This window comes from Cyclospora cayetanensis, unplaced genomic scaffold (assembly GCF_002999335.1).
Source record: "Cyclospora cayetanensis isolate NF1_C8 unplaced genomic scaffold, CcayRef3 CcayRef3_contig_8, whole genome shotgun sequence".
Lineage (NCBI taxonomy): Eukaryota > Apicomplexa > Conoidasida > Eucoccidiorida > Eimeriidae > Cyclospora > Cyclospora cayetanensis.
This window is the reverse complement of record NW_020312752.1, coordinates 73,331-85,666: the sequence shown is the minus strand read 5'-3', so window position 1 is coordinate 85,666 and position 12,336 is coordinate 73,331. Positions and strand designations below refer to the sequence as shown.

The following is a 12,336-nucleotide window of genomic DNA, read 5'->3' as shown; positions in this document are numbered from 1 at the left end:
CTAAACCTCACTTCATTGGAAAATGCCCCGACGTGTTTGTCGGTGAAGGCGCTGAGGATAAGGTCGAGCTCTACCCACCCTCTCTGAGAAATCATTTTGCACACAAACTGATGGCTCAAAGAGCATTGGTTACAGCCTGCCTAATAAACTTGAAAAAGATGCATGGCACTTGGCAGAGAGGCGCTTGTCATGCGCTCCTTCGCATATCAGCTGCACAAGGCAGTCATCCGGATTCAGCGTACAGCGCGCTGTTACCTACCTGCTTGCTGCGATAGAGAATGCGCTTCTGCTGAGGTGTCCATGATGAAGAGGACCCTTGATCGTCTATGGCGCCTTGAGTGCTGTGAAACCACCGTGCCTCTCTGCCACGTACTCCACGCTGGGGGGGCGTTGCAAGAAGACGGACGAGCGGTGCAATTCCGGCTGTCCCAAGCCTTTGCAGCGCTCTAGCGGAGAACACATATGTCATTGTTTTAAGGCCCACAAATGCCGCAGAATGGCCGCAAAGGAGCGATGTAGAGGAATGTGGACAGGCCGCTGCAGCTTGTTGAATCAACGCTGCGTGCCTCCGGAGAACGCAGGGGGTCGCCACGTTCCGCCAAGTAACACAAATAGAGAGGGATTTAGCTGGGTGTACAGCCCAGCGTACGCAATTCCGTTAAAATGAACCACGATTATGAACGGGACAGCATGGGGCTGAAGATCCTCAAGAGAGGCTGATGCCTTCCTGGTGCCTTCCCCTTACAACCCCTTCAATAAGCGCGATACTCAGTGAAAGGTGGCAGTTTTGCCATGGAATAACGAAAACAGAGGCGTTCTTTTGGGCACTGACGCGAAGGCCACCAGCGGTCTCATTCTGGGGCCTCTGTGCCACTTGACCCGAGCGAACGGAAGTCGCTTCGAGAGCACACAGCATGCCGTAGCTCTACGGGCACATAATCAGTAAAGCAGCTTTCATGGAGTACATCCCGATTATGATGTTTCATGCACAGATTCGCACGCCATTTGTCGGCCTTTCAAGTTCCTTTGGTACCCCCCTGTCGGCCGTGGGGTCGCTCCAGTTTCTTGTCGCCATCGGAATGCGCTGTTAGATACCTTACACGCACAGTTCAAGATAGGATGGCTTTATTCGTGAAATTCTGACTATTGATTCAACAAGATGGCGGAATATTACTGACTGTCTGAATACAGTTCCTAAAAACCATTCGTATGCTTTTGGCCTTCGGTCTGCCTCCACATCCGCTAGTTATTGGGTGAATTCCGCTGCGGTTTACCGCCGTCTTCTATTAGATCTTTCAGTTCCGACACACGTACAGCTTGTACTTGCGCTAACAAATGGCGGGCCTCCCGACACTGTCCCCATATATAGTTCTTACAGCTGCACAGGCCGCAAGCCGCGCAAGTGCTGATGCAGCAGCATCACCGGCGGCCAGTTCACATCCGGTCAAGATGCCAAGGATAATTTATGGCACGGCGTGGAAGAAACAGAGAACAAAGGAACTGTGCATAATGGCCCTGCGTGAGGGTTTTCGGGGCTTTGACACCGCTTGCCAGCCCAAGCACTACAACCAGAAGGGCTTAGGAGAAGCTCTATCAGAAGCGTTCTCCCATATGAACATAGACAGAGAACAGCTGTATATTCAAACAAAATATACTCCAGTAGGTGGGCAAGACCGGAAAACTATACCATATGACCCAAGTTTGCCCGTGCAGGAGCAAGTCTTACACAGTATACAGGTATGCTCATGCGCGCCCTTACCTGGAAGAACACATTCAGACGTCTTTCTCAGGGGGAGGCTATAGCACCGAAAACGCGTGATTCTTTATTTTACATGAAAAAAGAGTACACTAAATACCGCGTGTAGCGCCAGAGACCAGGGGTACTCATGATGAGGTCAAGAGGGGGATAGAGGCGTAGGCACTTACGAACAGCGGGGAGGGAGAGGAGCTGAAAGACATATATACCGGCGGTCACTGCGCCTTCATGGCTTTGCATATGGGAGTGTGCGCTCAGGTGTCGCTGCGAGAATTGGGTGTATCATATATTGATGCAGTGCTGCTGCATTCCCCATTAGACACTCCACAAGAGACACTGGATGCTTGGAGGGGTCTAGAGGCAGCAGTAGAGAGGGGCCATGTTAGGGCTTTAGGCATAAGCAATTGCTATTGCCTTCAAGATCTGCAACACCTGCATGCAGCTGCATCTATCAAGCCCGTGATCGTGCAGAACCGTTTCTACCCAGCCACAGGTTATGATGCATCGCTGAGGGCCTGGTGCTGCAAGAATGGAATTGTTTATCAGGGATTCTGGACACTTACTGCAAACCCCCATGTCCTGAGGGATCCTATTATCACTCACTCTGCCAGGAGGCTCAAATGCACTCCCGAACAGGTCAGCGTACGAGGGCGGAGGGCTTGAATAGGCTGCTGTAATATAGATAAGGTTGACGAGAACCGACCGCTGACCGCATTTGGGGTGAATCTCTGCATCTTACTCTCCTTTGTGAAAATATCGATAATTTAGGTATTCAGACACAGAGTAGCCTGCCCTCTGTACGTTGTGCTCCAACGGCACCACCTGACAGCTCGCCGCGGGGGAGTAGACAGCTACATAGGTCGACAAGTATTAAAAGTGCCTAGGCCGCAGCTTGTTTCTATCCATGCAGATATTTGACAAAAAGTAAATGTTGCCGCTTGTGCGCTGAGCTGGTTTATGTTTGCAGCCGTTGGGCAGAAAGTGTAAAGGCAGCACGTGACTGCATGCATGGCTGTACCGTCGACGTGTACATTTTTGTATGTTTTTACTGTGATGCAGCTCTGGTTTCGCTATTTAATGGAGCGGGATATCGTGCCTCTGACGGGCACGACCGACCAGGAACACATGCAGCAAGACTTCAGCTGCATTGACGTCGAATTGCCACCTGTTGTCTGCGAACAGCTTGATGCATCTCTGCCCCGCGCCTAAGCGATTCCCTTTGCTGCGAACCATTCTTCATATTCCCTCCATTTGGTGCGCAGTATAATTTTACTGCGCTGAGCATAAATTATGCTGTTCGAACACGGACGACAAACTCGGCAGAGTGGCACCTCCCGCCTGCAGCAAACAGCACGAGGATTAGTTAAGAGTGATGTGATTTGCCTTCAAGGTTAATGCACGCCCCTAGTAAGTCAAAGAGTTTTCTACATGCCACCTGAGTGCCATACGTTTGGTGGGTGGTCTGAGAACCTCGACGGGCCCTAAGGGGGGCACTTTGAGATGCTTTCAATGATAGAGTGCAGCCTACTTGCGATGGAGCCGGGCGGAGGAGCACGGCGAGGAAGTAGTGGGATTGAATAAGCCACCACTCCTCCAATTCGTCGAATATCTCCAGGGCCTGAAGAATGAATGGAAAACCCATAACAAGGTGACGGTGGGAGGGCAGACAAACAGCAAGAAAAAAGGATGGAACAGGCAATGCGATTTAAATCTTTTGGGAAAAAACAGAATAAAACACGCGTCTAGGAACGTTTAGCTGGTTTGCCCGCATGCGCTCATGGCGACGATGAATCTTACCAAAAGACGAGCACCTTTACCCCAGGGAGAGGGCAGACCGAGTCAACATAAGAGGCTGCTGCCCACCTGCACACGCTCTCTCTCTTCCTTCGGCAGAAACTTCTCATAAACATGTCGCATGTCTGCCACGCTACTTTCCGGCCAGCCTTGAGCGACAAACCTGAGCAAAACCAGAACGGTAAGAGAAACGTTGAGTCCGCTACAGGGCAATAGCGCTTCTTCTTTGTCTCTTTGCTGCCAGACCTATCACTATTGCACGATCGATCACCTTTAAATTCAGGTCTCTTTAATTCTGCATCCTTGATGCGAAACTATGCTATGTATCCCTACGCAGCTCTGCAGGTATACACACCTACAGTGTGCACATCTAGTGTCCAAATTCAGATGCATGAAAATGTATGCGCAGCGGAAACTTCCAGCAGCACCAGTTTTCACCAAATGTACATTCAACAACAATGTGACTGTCCCTTTGTTGGTCTGTCAATGCACCGCGTCGCCTCTTCCCTCAGGCTGAGGCGCGTCTATTTTTCTGGCCGTCTGCTACCTCTCTGCTTCTACAAACGTATAACTGACAGGTCTTTCATTTTTGTGCAAAAACCGCATCTTTGTCCCGCTCCAACTGCGAGCTTTAGTAAGAGCACCTGACTAGGAAATAGTAAAACAGGCTACTGAGCACGTGCAAGATAGACCAAAGAAATCTAATGATCATATGGGTCTAGAACAGTATGGAGGAAATCCAACTGAGTGCAACAGTTGAGAAAACCGACACAGAGAATCGATTGCATCTTTTGCTCATCTGTAGAACTTCTTTTGGTGGGGATTTTCTTATTTGGTTCACTTGCCTTTTTTTTTGAGAGTCAAGTGTTGGGTATGCCCGAATTGTCAGTAACGGGCAATCCCTCGTCTGAAAAGGAAAAAAGCGCATGTAATAATTGGGAAGACGAGGTGGACATGCGATAATACCAGTGTATCCAAAGGAAAGGATATTGGGCTTCTCTTTTCCAAGGAATTACATCACATGGAAATACGGCAGACACGAAGACGGAGAAAGAGAACGTGTAGAACCAACTAATGTCTCTTGTGGTGTTCTATTGTATGACTGCCACCCTTGGAAGAATACAAGTAAAGGGAAGGCGGAAAAAAGGATTAGTGAAGGGAAGGCGGAGAAAAGGATTAGTAAAGGCCACACACGGGAAAGAGATACAGAAAGCGCTCTATTTATTGCTGCGGTGTGAAAAGATTTCAATGCGCGTATTGGACTTGATTTATTATATTCTCTGCAATGACCTGTAGGTTGCGGATCATTACTCTTCCAAAAGGATCCTCCGGATTGAATTGTTCATATAGCACAAGGGCACACGGAGCAAGCGACGCCTCGGCGGCCCACTTGAGTACCTGTGAAGGAAAAGCGAAAGCCTATTTGACAATGCCGCTCTGAAGTGTTTGTATTTGATCAAAAATGGACTCGACTGAGCACGAAATGACGTTGGGCAAAAAATCGCCGTTACAGATGTTGAACTGCAACTCTTGATATTCAGATATGCACTTATCCAAGCAAGAAATAGGTAGCCAGTAAGCGCCACACAAAGGAAAAGGGAACAGTATATTTGATTGCAGTGTATGTTCCTGTGGGTTTCCACCAAAATGCGTTTCCTCAGGAAGACAAAATCGTAGTTGATGGGAAAGAGGCTCACTGCGTCTGCCTCTTCCACTCGAAGATAAATCAAAACGCACTCGCAGAGAAAGAGCGTGGGCAGGCTGCGGCAAAACACATCAAGGGACCGGTTAAGTGGGAAAAGGAGTTGGAAAATGCAGAAAGGAGCGCAAAATTAGTAATGGCATAAAGTGTTCCAATACCTACTATTGCTCTATAAAAGCTTTCCTGTGGCCAACAAAAGTTTGCTTCAGGTTAATGCAGCAAGATCACATCTAAAGGGGCAGATGTGCCAGTTCAATTCGTGAAGTGCTGGGGAATGGCAGCACTATAGGACAACAGAAATAGCAAAGCGACTCTATCAAAGAAATTGGAAAACATAAAGGCGCTTACTCTTGCCTGAATCCCGCTTTTGCCACCGCTGATTTCAGATTTTGCAGATTTCGCAGGTCTGCCGCCACCTGAGAAAGCGCAGTTGCATCGGCATCAAGAAAGATGCGCAAACATGCGAACAACTCGGTGCCTGTAATGGAACGAGGAAACAAGAATACATACCAAACCCCAATTTGGCTAGATAGTAGAATACCAAATCCAGAAGCATACCAGACGGTAGTTTGTTGTTCGAAGAACACAAGGATCATCAGGAGCTGCGCAAACGGGTGCGAGAAAAAGCAAATGGCACAGGAAAATGTTGGATACATCTGCTTTTTGCCGTGTGTGCAGTACGTGCATTATAAGAAAGGAACGCAACCGAAATCAGCGTCTGTAAGTGCAATACTGCGAAAAGGTGATGTTCAGCGCCCTCATACTACCAGCTCGTTAACTCCGCAGCGTTCCTGACGAACGAATAGCTGCCTCCCACTGTTGTGTTATTGCGATGTATATTGTGTTTGCCCCAGGAGCACCCGACAAGCCAACAAAATAAGGAACGACCTTCTACGCTTTCCACACTGTGGAGCAGCAGGCAATGCAACGGCTAGGAGGAGCGGGCACCCTCACGTGACGCGCAGCTAGGTCCGAGGCACTCGCGGAGCTCCGGAACTCTACACAGTAAAAAGCAAAAGAATAGGAGACAGCAGGAGTTGGTTTTCACAGGCTCCTCCTGAAGGAGCGAGAGTTGGAGCAGGACAGCAGAAAGAGGCTCAACATGTGGACTTAGAGCACTAATGTGGTACTTACTACACACACAAAGGAGACACACAGCGGGAGGACTCCTAGAAAACCGCAGGCAAAGGGCGAGAAAGAAGGGGCTAAACAAACGAAACTAAGTGCTTAAGAAGGGTGAGCCACCTCTGGATTACAGCTTCCTTCTCTCTGCACACGTCCGGGAAGTCGAGATCAAATGCAATCGCCCGACCGTCTCGCTGCACGACGAATCACAATTATGTCAAAGTCTAAAAATGCATGAAGCATCTACGACAGTTCGGGTATCCTGCTCTTCTCTCGTGCATCTATGGGCATACAAGACAACGAGCAGCACCTCTAAGAGAATTGTCAGGAACAGGGCACACCGTGCAGCACCATCAAGCACCGATAATTTAAAAGGCGCCCATCCTCCTACGCACCGCCAAGAAAAAGGCTGTTGTGTCAGCGCCTGCTCCAAAATTCACAACCTGAGCAATTTGCCCCTGCGTTCTCCCCTCGGCCAGCCCCCCCCCTTCCTTGGAGCTCCTTTCGTGACTTCTGCAAAGGTCCTCCTCAGAGACCTCTCCAGTCGAGAAGCTCCTGGGGGAGACCGTCTTTACAAAGGAGTCTCTTGGGGGCCTCCTTGCGGCGAGTTCTTCGGCGTCCTTAAGAAATGCAGCAATGAGCCGACGGATTGCCTCGACCCTTGAGTAATAGCCTGCAGCCAGAAACAACGCAGGAAGTCCTCTTGTAGATGCGTTAGAGCCGCAAGCGCGTTGCAGCTTTTCTTTGATACGAGCACGCCCCTGGGGTCTTTCATGAAGATGCTCGAATAGGCTCAACAGGGGGCCCACTCCCAGCATGACTCCCAGCTCCCGCCCCCTGTCTCCCCTCTAACCTCTGTTGATCAAAGGCTGCATGCGCGTTGGATTCTTGACGAAATGCTTCAAGAATTCATCCGGAAAGTACCCCAGAAGGGAGGCAGAGAATTTGCTCAACGCAGCGTCGCCACTGGTCCTCTTTACGCCTGGACAGTCGCCGCCCCAGCCCCCCGAACCCCAGCCATCTAGACACTCGCTGTCCTCGTCGAGGGGCCTCAATGCCCGTTGGAAGAAGCGAAACGCCTCCGGACGATGAGAGCCAACATTAGGGCCCAAGGGGGGGCCTCCAGCGGCGCCAAAGGATTCTGGCAGCGCTGGCAATCCAGCAGGGCCTAATGCGCTGCCATGCCCTCCAAAGCCGCCAAATCGGGAGCGTGCATCCCCGAAGCCACCAGTGGCTGCTGCCGCCATGCCAAAGGAACCTCTCAAATCAGCCCTAGAGCCAGAGGGGGTCCGAAATATGTCAAGCCCAGCCGCAGGTGGGAAATCGCTGCCTGCGTGAACCAGGTCGGACGCCCTGAGGACTGCACAGCCGAGAGGCTGGCCTGTCCGTCTAGGAAAGCCATCAGGAACCCCTCCGCCGATCTGATGGGGCCTCAGTTCGCCCCATAGCGGGGCTCTGGGGCACTGACTGCTGCTGGAATCTAGTGACGGGGAGCTGGCAGCTACAGCGGCGTCTTCCCTTGAGCAGGGAGAGAAAGGAGTTGGTGGTGCCCTAGGGACCCTACTCGGAGGAGGCATGGAAGATATGGCACATTCTTCCCCACTCTGAATCGAACTAGAAGAGTGGGGCCAAGGCTGCATTGTGTATTCGGGCGAAGATCCCTGTGCAGCGCTAAATGGTCCTGGAAGTTCTACAAGCGAAGAGAGAACCTGTGGCCTTGGCGCGACAAAAGTCACTCAGAACACCGTGTAGCACATGAGGCCGTTGTGGCCGATCCGCATCGAGCTGTGAATGCCACTACAGCATGGGAGCCCACTTCTCAAGGTTGCCTATCGAGGGACGCAGCTCTAAGAGCAGCGAAAAGGCATCGTCATGCAGTGAAGTGGACCCTCTCGAGTTATGCTGGGATGAGGGTGTCGCTGCCGCTTGCGAAGTCAAGGGGCCATCTTATGCGGCAGCATTAGGGAGGGAGCGCTGTTGGAAAACGCTAGAAAATATATAGGAAACTCACCATGGATATGCCTCATCAGCATTAAATATGATAGATGAGTCATACTGTCTATAAAAGAGCAAGGAACATGTCTTTTTCAGGCTCCGGAAGAACATGACGAAGGCGAGATACACACTGAACGCGCCGCATGCGCGGTGGCTGGACGGGGCTCTCGTATCTGATAGCAAGTCTGTTGATTGAGGAAATTTTCCTGAACACACAAAAATGCATTAGCAGGCATAAAATGAGATATTCTAGAGTGATGTCCACTCAAAAAGATAACAAGACAATTGAAAAAGATGGCGCTGCGCGCGCTAGTTGGAGTGAAACGTGTCATCGACCATGCGGCTAAGGTGTATGTACACCCCAACAAGCGGGGCATGATAAAAGAAGGACAAAAGCACTCAATTAATCCATTCTGTGAGATCGCGGTGGAGGCGGCTGTCCGTCTAAAGGAACAGAATGTTATAAAAGAGATCATTGCCGTATCTGTGGGATGCGACAGGCGAGTTGCACACTCTGCCGCTTCTTCCTTAGTCTTAACATGAGAGTGCTGGCTTTCGTCGTATTTCATCCTTTTTATTTTGGTCTACCGAAGTCTGGGGGCAAACAAAGAGATTGTATCCCTATGCCATTCTAGTACCTCCCCGGCCCCGCCTGCATGGATGTAACTCCCTGGTGAATAGGTCGCGGGACAAGTTGTTGCATCTTCCTCAGATATATATATCCACCTGCCTCCCTGTGCCATGCTGGGCTTAGAATCTAGTGCGTTTTTATGAACTTCAGGGCAAAAGAACAACTGCACACGGTGCTGGCCTTGGGGGCTGACAAGGCGCTGCTGATTCGGACTGAGCTCGAGCCAGATCAAACACTACAGCCTCTAGCCGTAGCAAAGCTCTTCAAGTCAATCATCGACAAAGAAAAGCCGAATATTGTGTTCTTAGGAAAACAAGTGAGAGGGGTGGCAACCCACAGCAGGTAGCACTAAAAGCCAGGCGAAATGAAAAATGTCAAACAACCAGAAAAGAGAGAGGCAGCACTAGCCCAAAACAATGCGTGTGTATCTGACTTAATTCTCCTTTTCGTGTCCTAAGGGGATTAGGAACCCTCAGCATGTTCTTCCCTTGTCGCCTGCCCCGGTTACACTGCTTTGTGCTTGTTCCTCCAGGCGATTGACGCCGATAGCAATCAAGTTGGTCAGCTTTTGGCAGGGTTGCTTGGATGGCCTCAAATAACGTTTTGCAGCGACCTGGAGTTGCAGTGCAACAGAGAGGGATACGTTGCGATCGGCACTAGGGAAGTCGATCAGGGACTCCAAAAGGTAAGACGCATAAATTCAAGACAGCGACATAAAGCGCCGTCGAAATCTTATAGAACAAAGCGCTATTTCAGAGAGGACAGGCAGAGTCTCTCGGTATCACTGCGTCAAAGTATTGCATATACACGATGATGTTATTAGCTTCAGTGTTTCTGCTACCCGTGGTTCTAGCTGTACGCTCCTTCTGAATCAGTGCAGGCTGCGGGCGCTGCGTTGAGAGCCTGTCCCCTCTTCGCATACTTGTTTGCCACTAAGGGGCCATATTTCCTGTGACCCTCTTTTTAAAAAGAAGATCCGAACCCGTTTTTTGACTCCCCCTGTATGCATACTTCCTTTGCCACATTCTGTCTCCATTATGGCAGGTCCGAGCACCTTTGCCGTTGGTCATTACGTGCGACCTCCGTATGAACCAACCACGTTTTGTCTCTCTCCCCAACCTTATCAAGGCCAGAAAAAAAACAATTAAGCTACTGGACGCACAAGAGCTTGGTAATCCCCTTCTTAAGGAGTTGTGTAAGATGGGGTTACCCAGGGGCACTCACATAAGTTTGGAGTGCTCCAGCGTCAAGGGGATGCGAATGCTATTTGAGCCTCTGCGCCATCTCGCCCGCTGTTCGATCTTCACATATATTTTAGTGAGATATAGAGAAGAACAGATCTGTCCGCCAACTGTGATGCTAAGCGGTTTTGGGATGTGTTTCATGTTCCTGGTAGGCGTTGATATCAGCCCAAGGCTACAGATCCTCAGGCATGTTCTGATAATCTTAACTTCTTTAACACTTAGCCAGAGACGGCTTTACTAAATCAGTCATTTGATTTTCTAATGCGCTTATCTTGCACGCCTAAAACTCGAACAGCTTCAACCGGATTCGATGTGACGTGGATCAACCGATTGTCATGCATGATCCGGCAACTGTGCCTGTGTTTTTCAGAGTGGAGGAGCCGCCTGAACGAAAGAGAGGAGTCAGAGTGCACAGTGTGGACGAGTTGCTGCAAAATTTGAGAACACAGTGTGGCGTCGACCTCTGAACACCATGTGTACAGGCAGCGCAGAATGATCTGATTACAGACATACGCTTTGTCTTCTCTTGAGGCACTAGAAATTTATTTTCCCTTCTCCTCAAATGTTGGTGGTCCTCAAAACCGAATAAGTCTTTATTCAGATGCCCTACGCCTTTTTAACGGACGGGAAAAAAGCAACACAATACCCGTTCGTTCGCTCTGCGCTAGTCTGAGGGGCGCTTCCTGACGCATATGGTAACTGTCTTTCTCTGCCTTTCACTTTGATTTGTGACCCTCTGCAGTGGCGTCAAGCGGCCTGTTGCCATGTTGTTGCTCCCTGAGTCTCGCCTACCCATCGTAGTCTGTTTGCCCCCATGCCCGTGCGTAGCCAAAAAGAACAGAAACGGAGAAAATGTGGAACAAACGAGGCAAACGCGGTTTCTGCTCCCTAATCTTGACACCCCTCAAGGAGGCCCTTAAAGGTTTTAGGCCTCCTTCAATGGAGCAATCTTTTTTCAACGATAGAAATCTTTCCATTTGATCTGTTCGATTGGAGACTTCAATATTCTTCTATTTCCTTTCAGTGCTCCCCTATTGAGCTGTAGAAGCCGAGCCCGCCGGGCCCTTCCTCATGCAAATGGCGCAGAGGGTCAATTTCACACTATTACCTACAGTGAACCGAAAACGTTTGCGGAGTAGGTGGGCTGGGGAGGGGCAGGGGATGGTGCAGCCGATGGTCTAGACTCTAGAGCTTCCATAGAGCAAAGGTGACACTAAAAATACTTAAAAGAATAGGAAGTACGAATAAGAGGTAAGCTGGGCTGAAGCGTTTGTTGCCCATTGTATACCGTCGAATCTGCTGTTGTTCGTTCTCCATATTCATGAAAACCTTCAAATTATTAGCGTTCTAAAGAAACAAATACGTTTTCTCCTGCATTTCATGCGAAACGTGCAGGCCTCTTAACGAATAAACTATACACGGGTCTGCTGCTGCTGTTGCTATTGCTACTGCATACAGCAGTAACAGTAGCAGAGTGCAGCTGCTGAAAATATTTGGTATTGATGTTGCCAGACGTCCTTCATGCAAGCAAGTGAAACGGATGGTTCTTTTGCTTACTGCTGACTGTCATGGCGGCATGCACTATCCCCAAGTGCGCGGAATATATATGGGGAGCTCTTTGGGTACTGTCTCTCCTACTTCTCACCCAGGAGGAGAAGCATATCTTTTGAGTCCATCCCAGCTTGAAAAAGGAAGCTCTGGAAGACATGTGAGGCGGTCAGGGCCCATTCGGGCGTCTTCCTATCGCCCAAGGCGTGCATGCGTGCCTCATGCTGAGTGTGGGAATCTGCTGGGGCCTGATGAAAGGCTTTCTCCCTTCCATTCTTCCGGCGTAGGTGTTTGTGTGACTTCAAACAGCAACAGCACATTACCAGGCTGCAGGGGCCGCACAGCGCGAACATAAGTGGAAGACTGGACTTACGCATAAACCTGCATGGGAACGTTTGGAAGGTTGTACTTCTCGTCCCTCCCCATCCTCTTGTAGAAGTGAAAACCAGCAAATAGCACTCAAAAACGGGCTGATTGAGCTCCTCGCACTGTTGGAGTAAGTACCAGCGCGGTGCCATCCCCGCAACACTAGAAAAATCAG

General features: G+C 49.9%; 3 protein-coding genes across 3 annotated transcripts; 2 read left to right on the top strand and 1 right to left on the bottom strand.

The window, feature by feature from the left end:
• Positions 1-1,335: 1,335 nt before the first annotated feature.
• Positions 1,336-2,965, top strand: LOC34617874 (uncharacterized oxidoreductase YtbE). The gene is made up of 3 exons (XM_022731224.1): positions 1,336-1,737; positions 2,015-2,392; positions 2,816-2,965. The coding sequence occupies exons 1-3, from the start codon at positions 1,336-1,338 to the stop codon at positions 2,963-2,965; spliced, it is 930 nt and encodes a 309-aa protein (XP_022587830.1).
• A 60-nt stretch (positions 2,966-3,025) lies between these two features.
• On the bottom strand, positions 3,026-8,017 carry LOC34617873 (leucine carboxyl methyltransferase 1). Its single transcript, XM_026335745.1, has 12 exons — positions 7,231-8,017; positions 6,773-7,050; positions 6,498-6,571; positions 6,201-6,250; positions 5,811-5,854; positions 5,601-5,668; positions 5,248-5,311; positions 4,841-4,948; positions 4,396-4,457; positions 3,620-3,713; positions 3,285-3,374; positions 3,026-3,094 (listed from the first exon to the last, which is right to left on the bottom strand). The coding sequence occupies exons 1-12, from the start codon at positions 8,015-8,017 to the stop codon at positions 3,026-3,028; spliced, it is 1,788 nt and encodes a 595-aa protein (XP_026191530.1).
• Positions 8,018-8,663: 646 nt separating this feature from the next.
• On the top strand, positions 8,664-10,714 carry LOC34617872 (electron transfer flavoprotein subunit beta). The gene is made up of 6 exons (XM_026335744.1): positions 8,664-8,872; positions 9,154-9,319; positions 9,536-9,688; positions 10,048-10,174; positions 10,400-10,433; positions 10,618-10,714. Exons 1-6 carry the CDS (start codon positions 8,667-8,669, stop codon positions 10,712-10,714), a joined length of 783 nt encoding a protein of 260 aa, XP_026191529.1. The 5' UTR covers positions 8,664-8,666.
• The last annotated feature ends 1,622 nt before the right edge of the window (positions 10,715-12,336 follow it).

Excerpts from the sequence above, each read along its gene's own strand:
- LOC34617874 (XM_022731224.1), top strand. The coding sequence starts at position 1,336 with ATGGCGGGCCTCCCGACACTGTCCCCATATATAGTTCTTACAGCTGCA. Across the intron at positions 1,738-2,014 it reads AAGTCTTACACAGTATACAG|GTGTCGCTGCGAGAATTGGG; the intron begins GTATGCTCATGC and ends GTGTGCGCTCAG. Across the intron at positions 2,393-2,815 it reads TCAAATGCACTCCCGAACAG|CTCTGGTTTCGCTATTTAAT; the intron begins GTCAGCGTACGA and ends ACTGTGATGCAG.
- LOC34617872 (XM_026335744.1), top strand. The coding sequence starts at position 8,667 with ATGGCGCTGCGCGCGCTAGTTGGAGTGAAACGTGTCATCGACCATGCG. Across the intron at positions 9,689-10,047 it reads TCGATCAGGGACTCCAAAAG|GTCCGAGCACCTTTGCCGTT; the intron begins GTAAGACGCATA and ends CCATTATGGCAG. Across the intron at positions 10,434-10,617 it reads CCAAGGCTACAGATCCTCAG|AGTGGAGGAGCCGCCTGAAC; the intron begins GCATGTTCTGAT and ends TGTGTTTTTCAG.
- LOC34617873 (XM_026335745.1), bottom strand. The coding sequence starts at position 8,017 with ATGCAGCCTTGGCCCCACTCTTCTAGTTCGATTCAGAGTGGGGAAGAA. Across the intron at positions 5,312-5,600 it reads AAAGCGGGATTCAGGCAAGA|CCTGCCCACGCTCTTTCTCT; the intron begins GTAAGCGCCTTT and ends GTTTTGCCGCAG. Across the intron at positions 4,458-4,840 it reads TAATGATCCGCAACCTACAG|ACGAGGGATTGCCCGTTACT; the intron begins GTCATTGCAGAG and ends TTTCCTTTTCAG.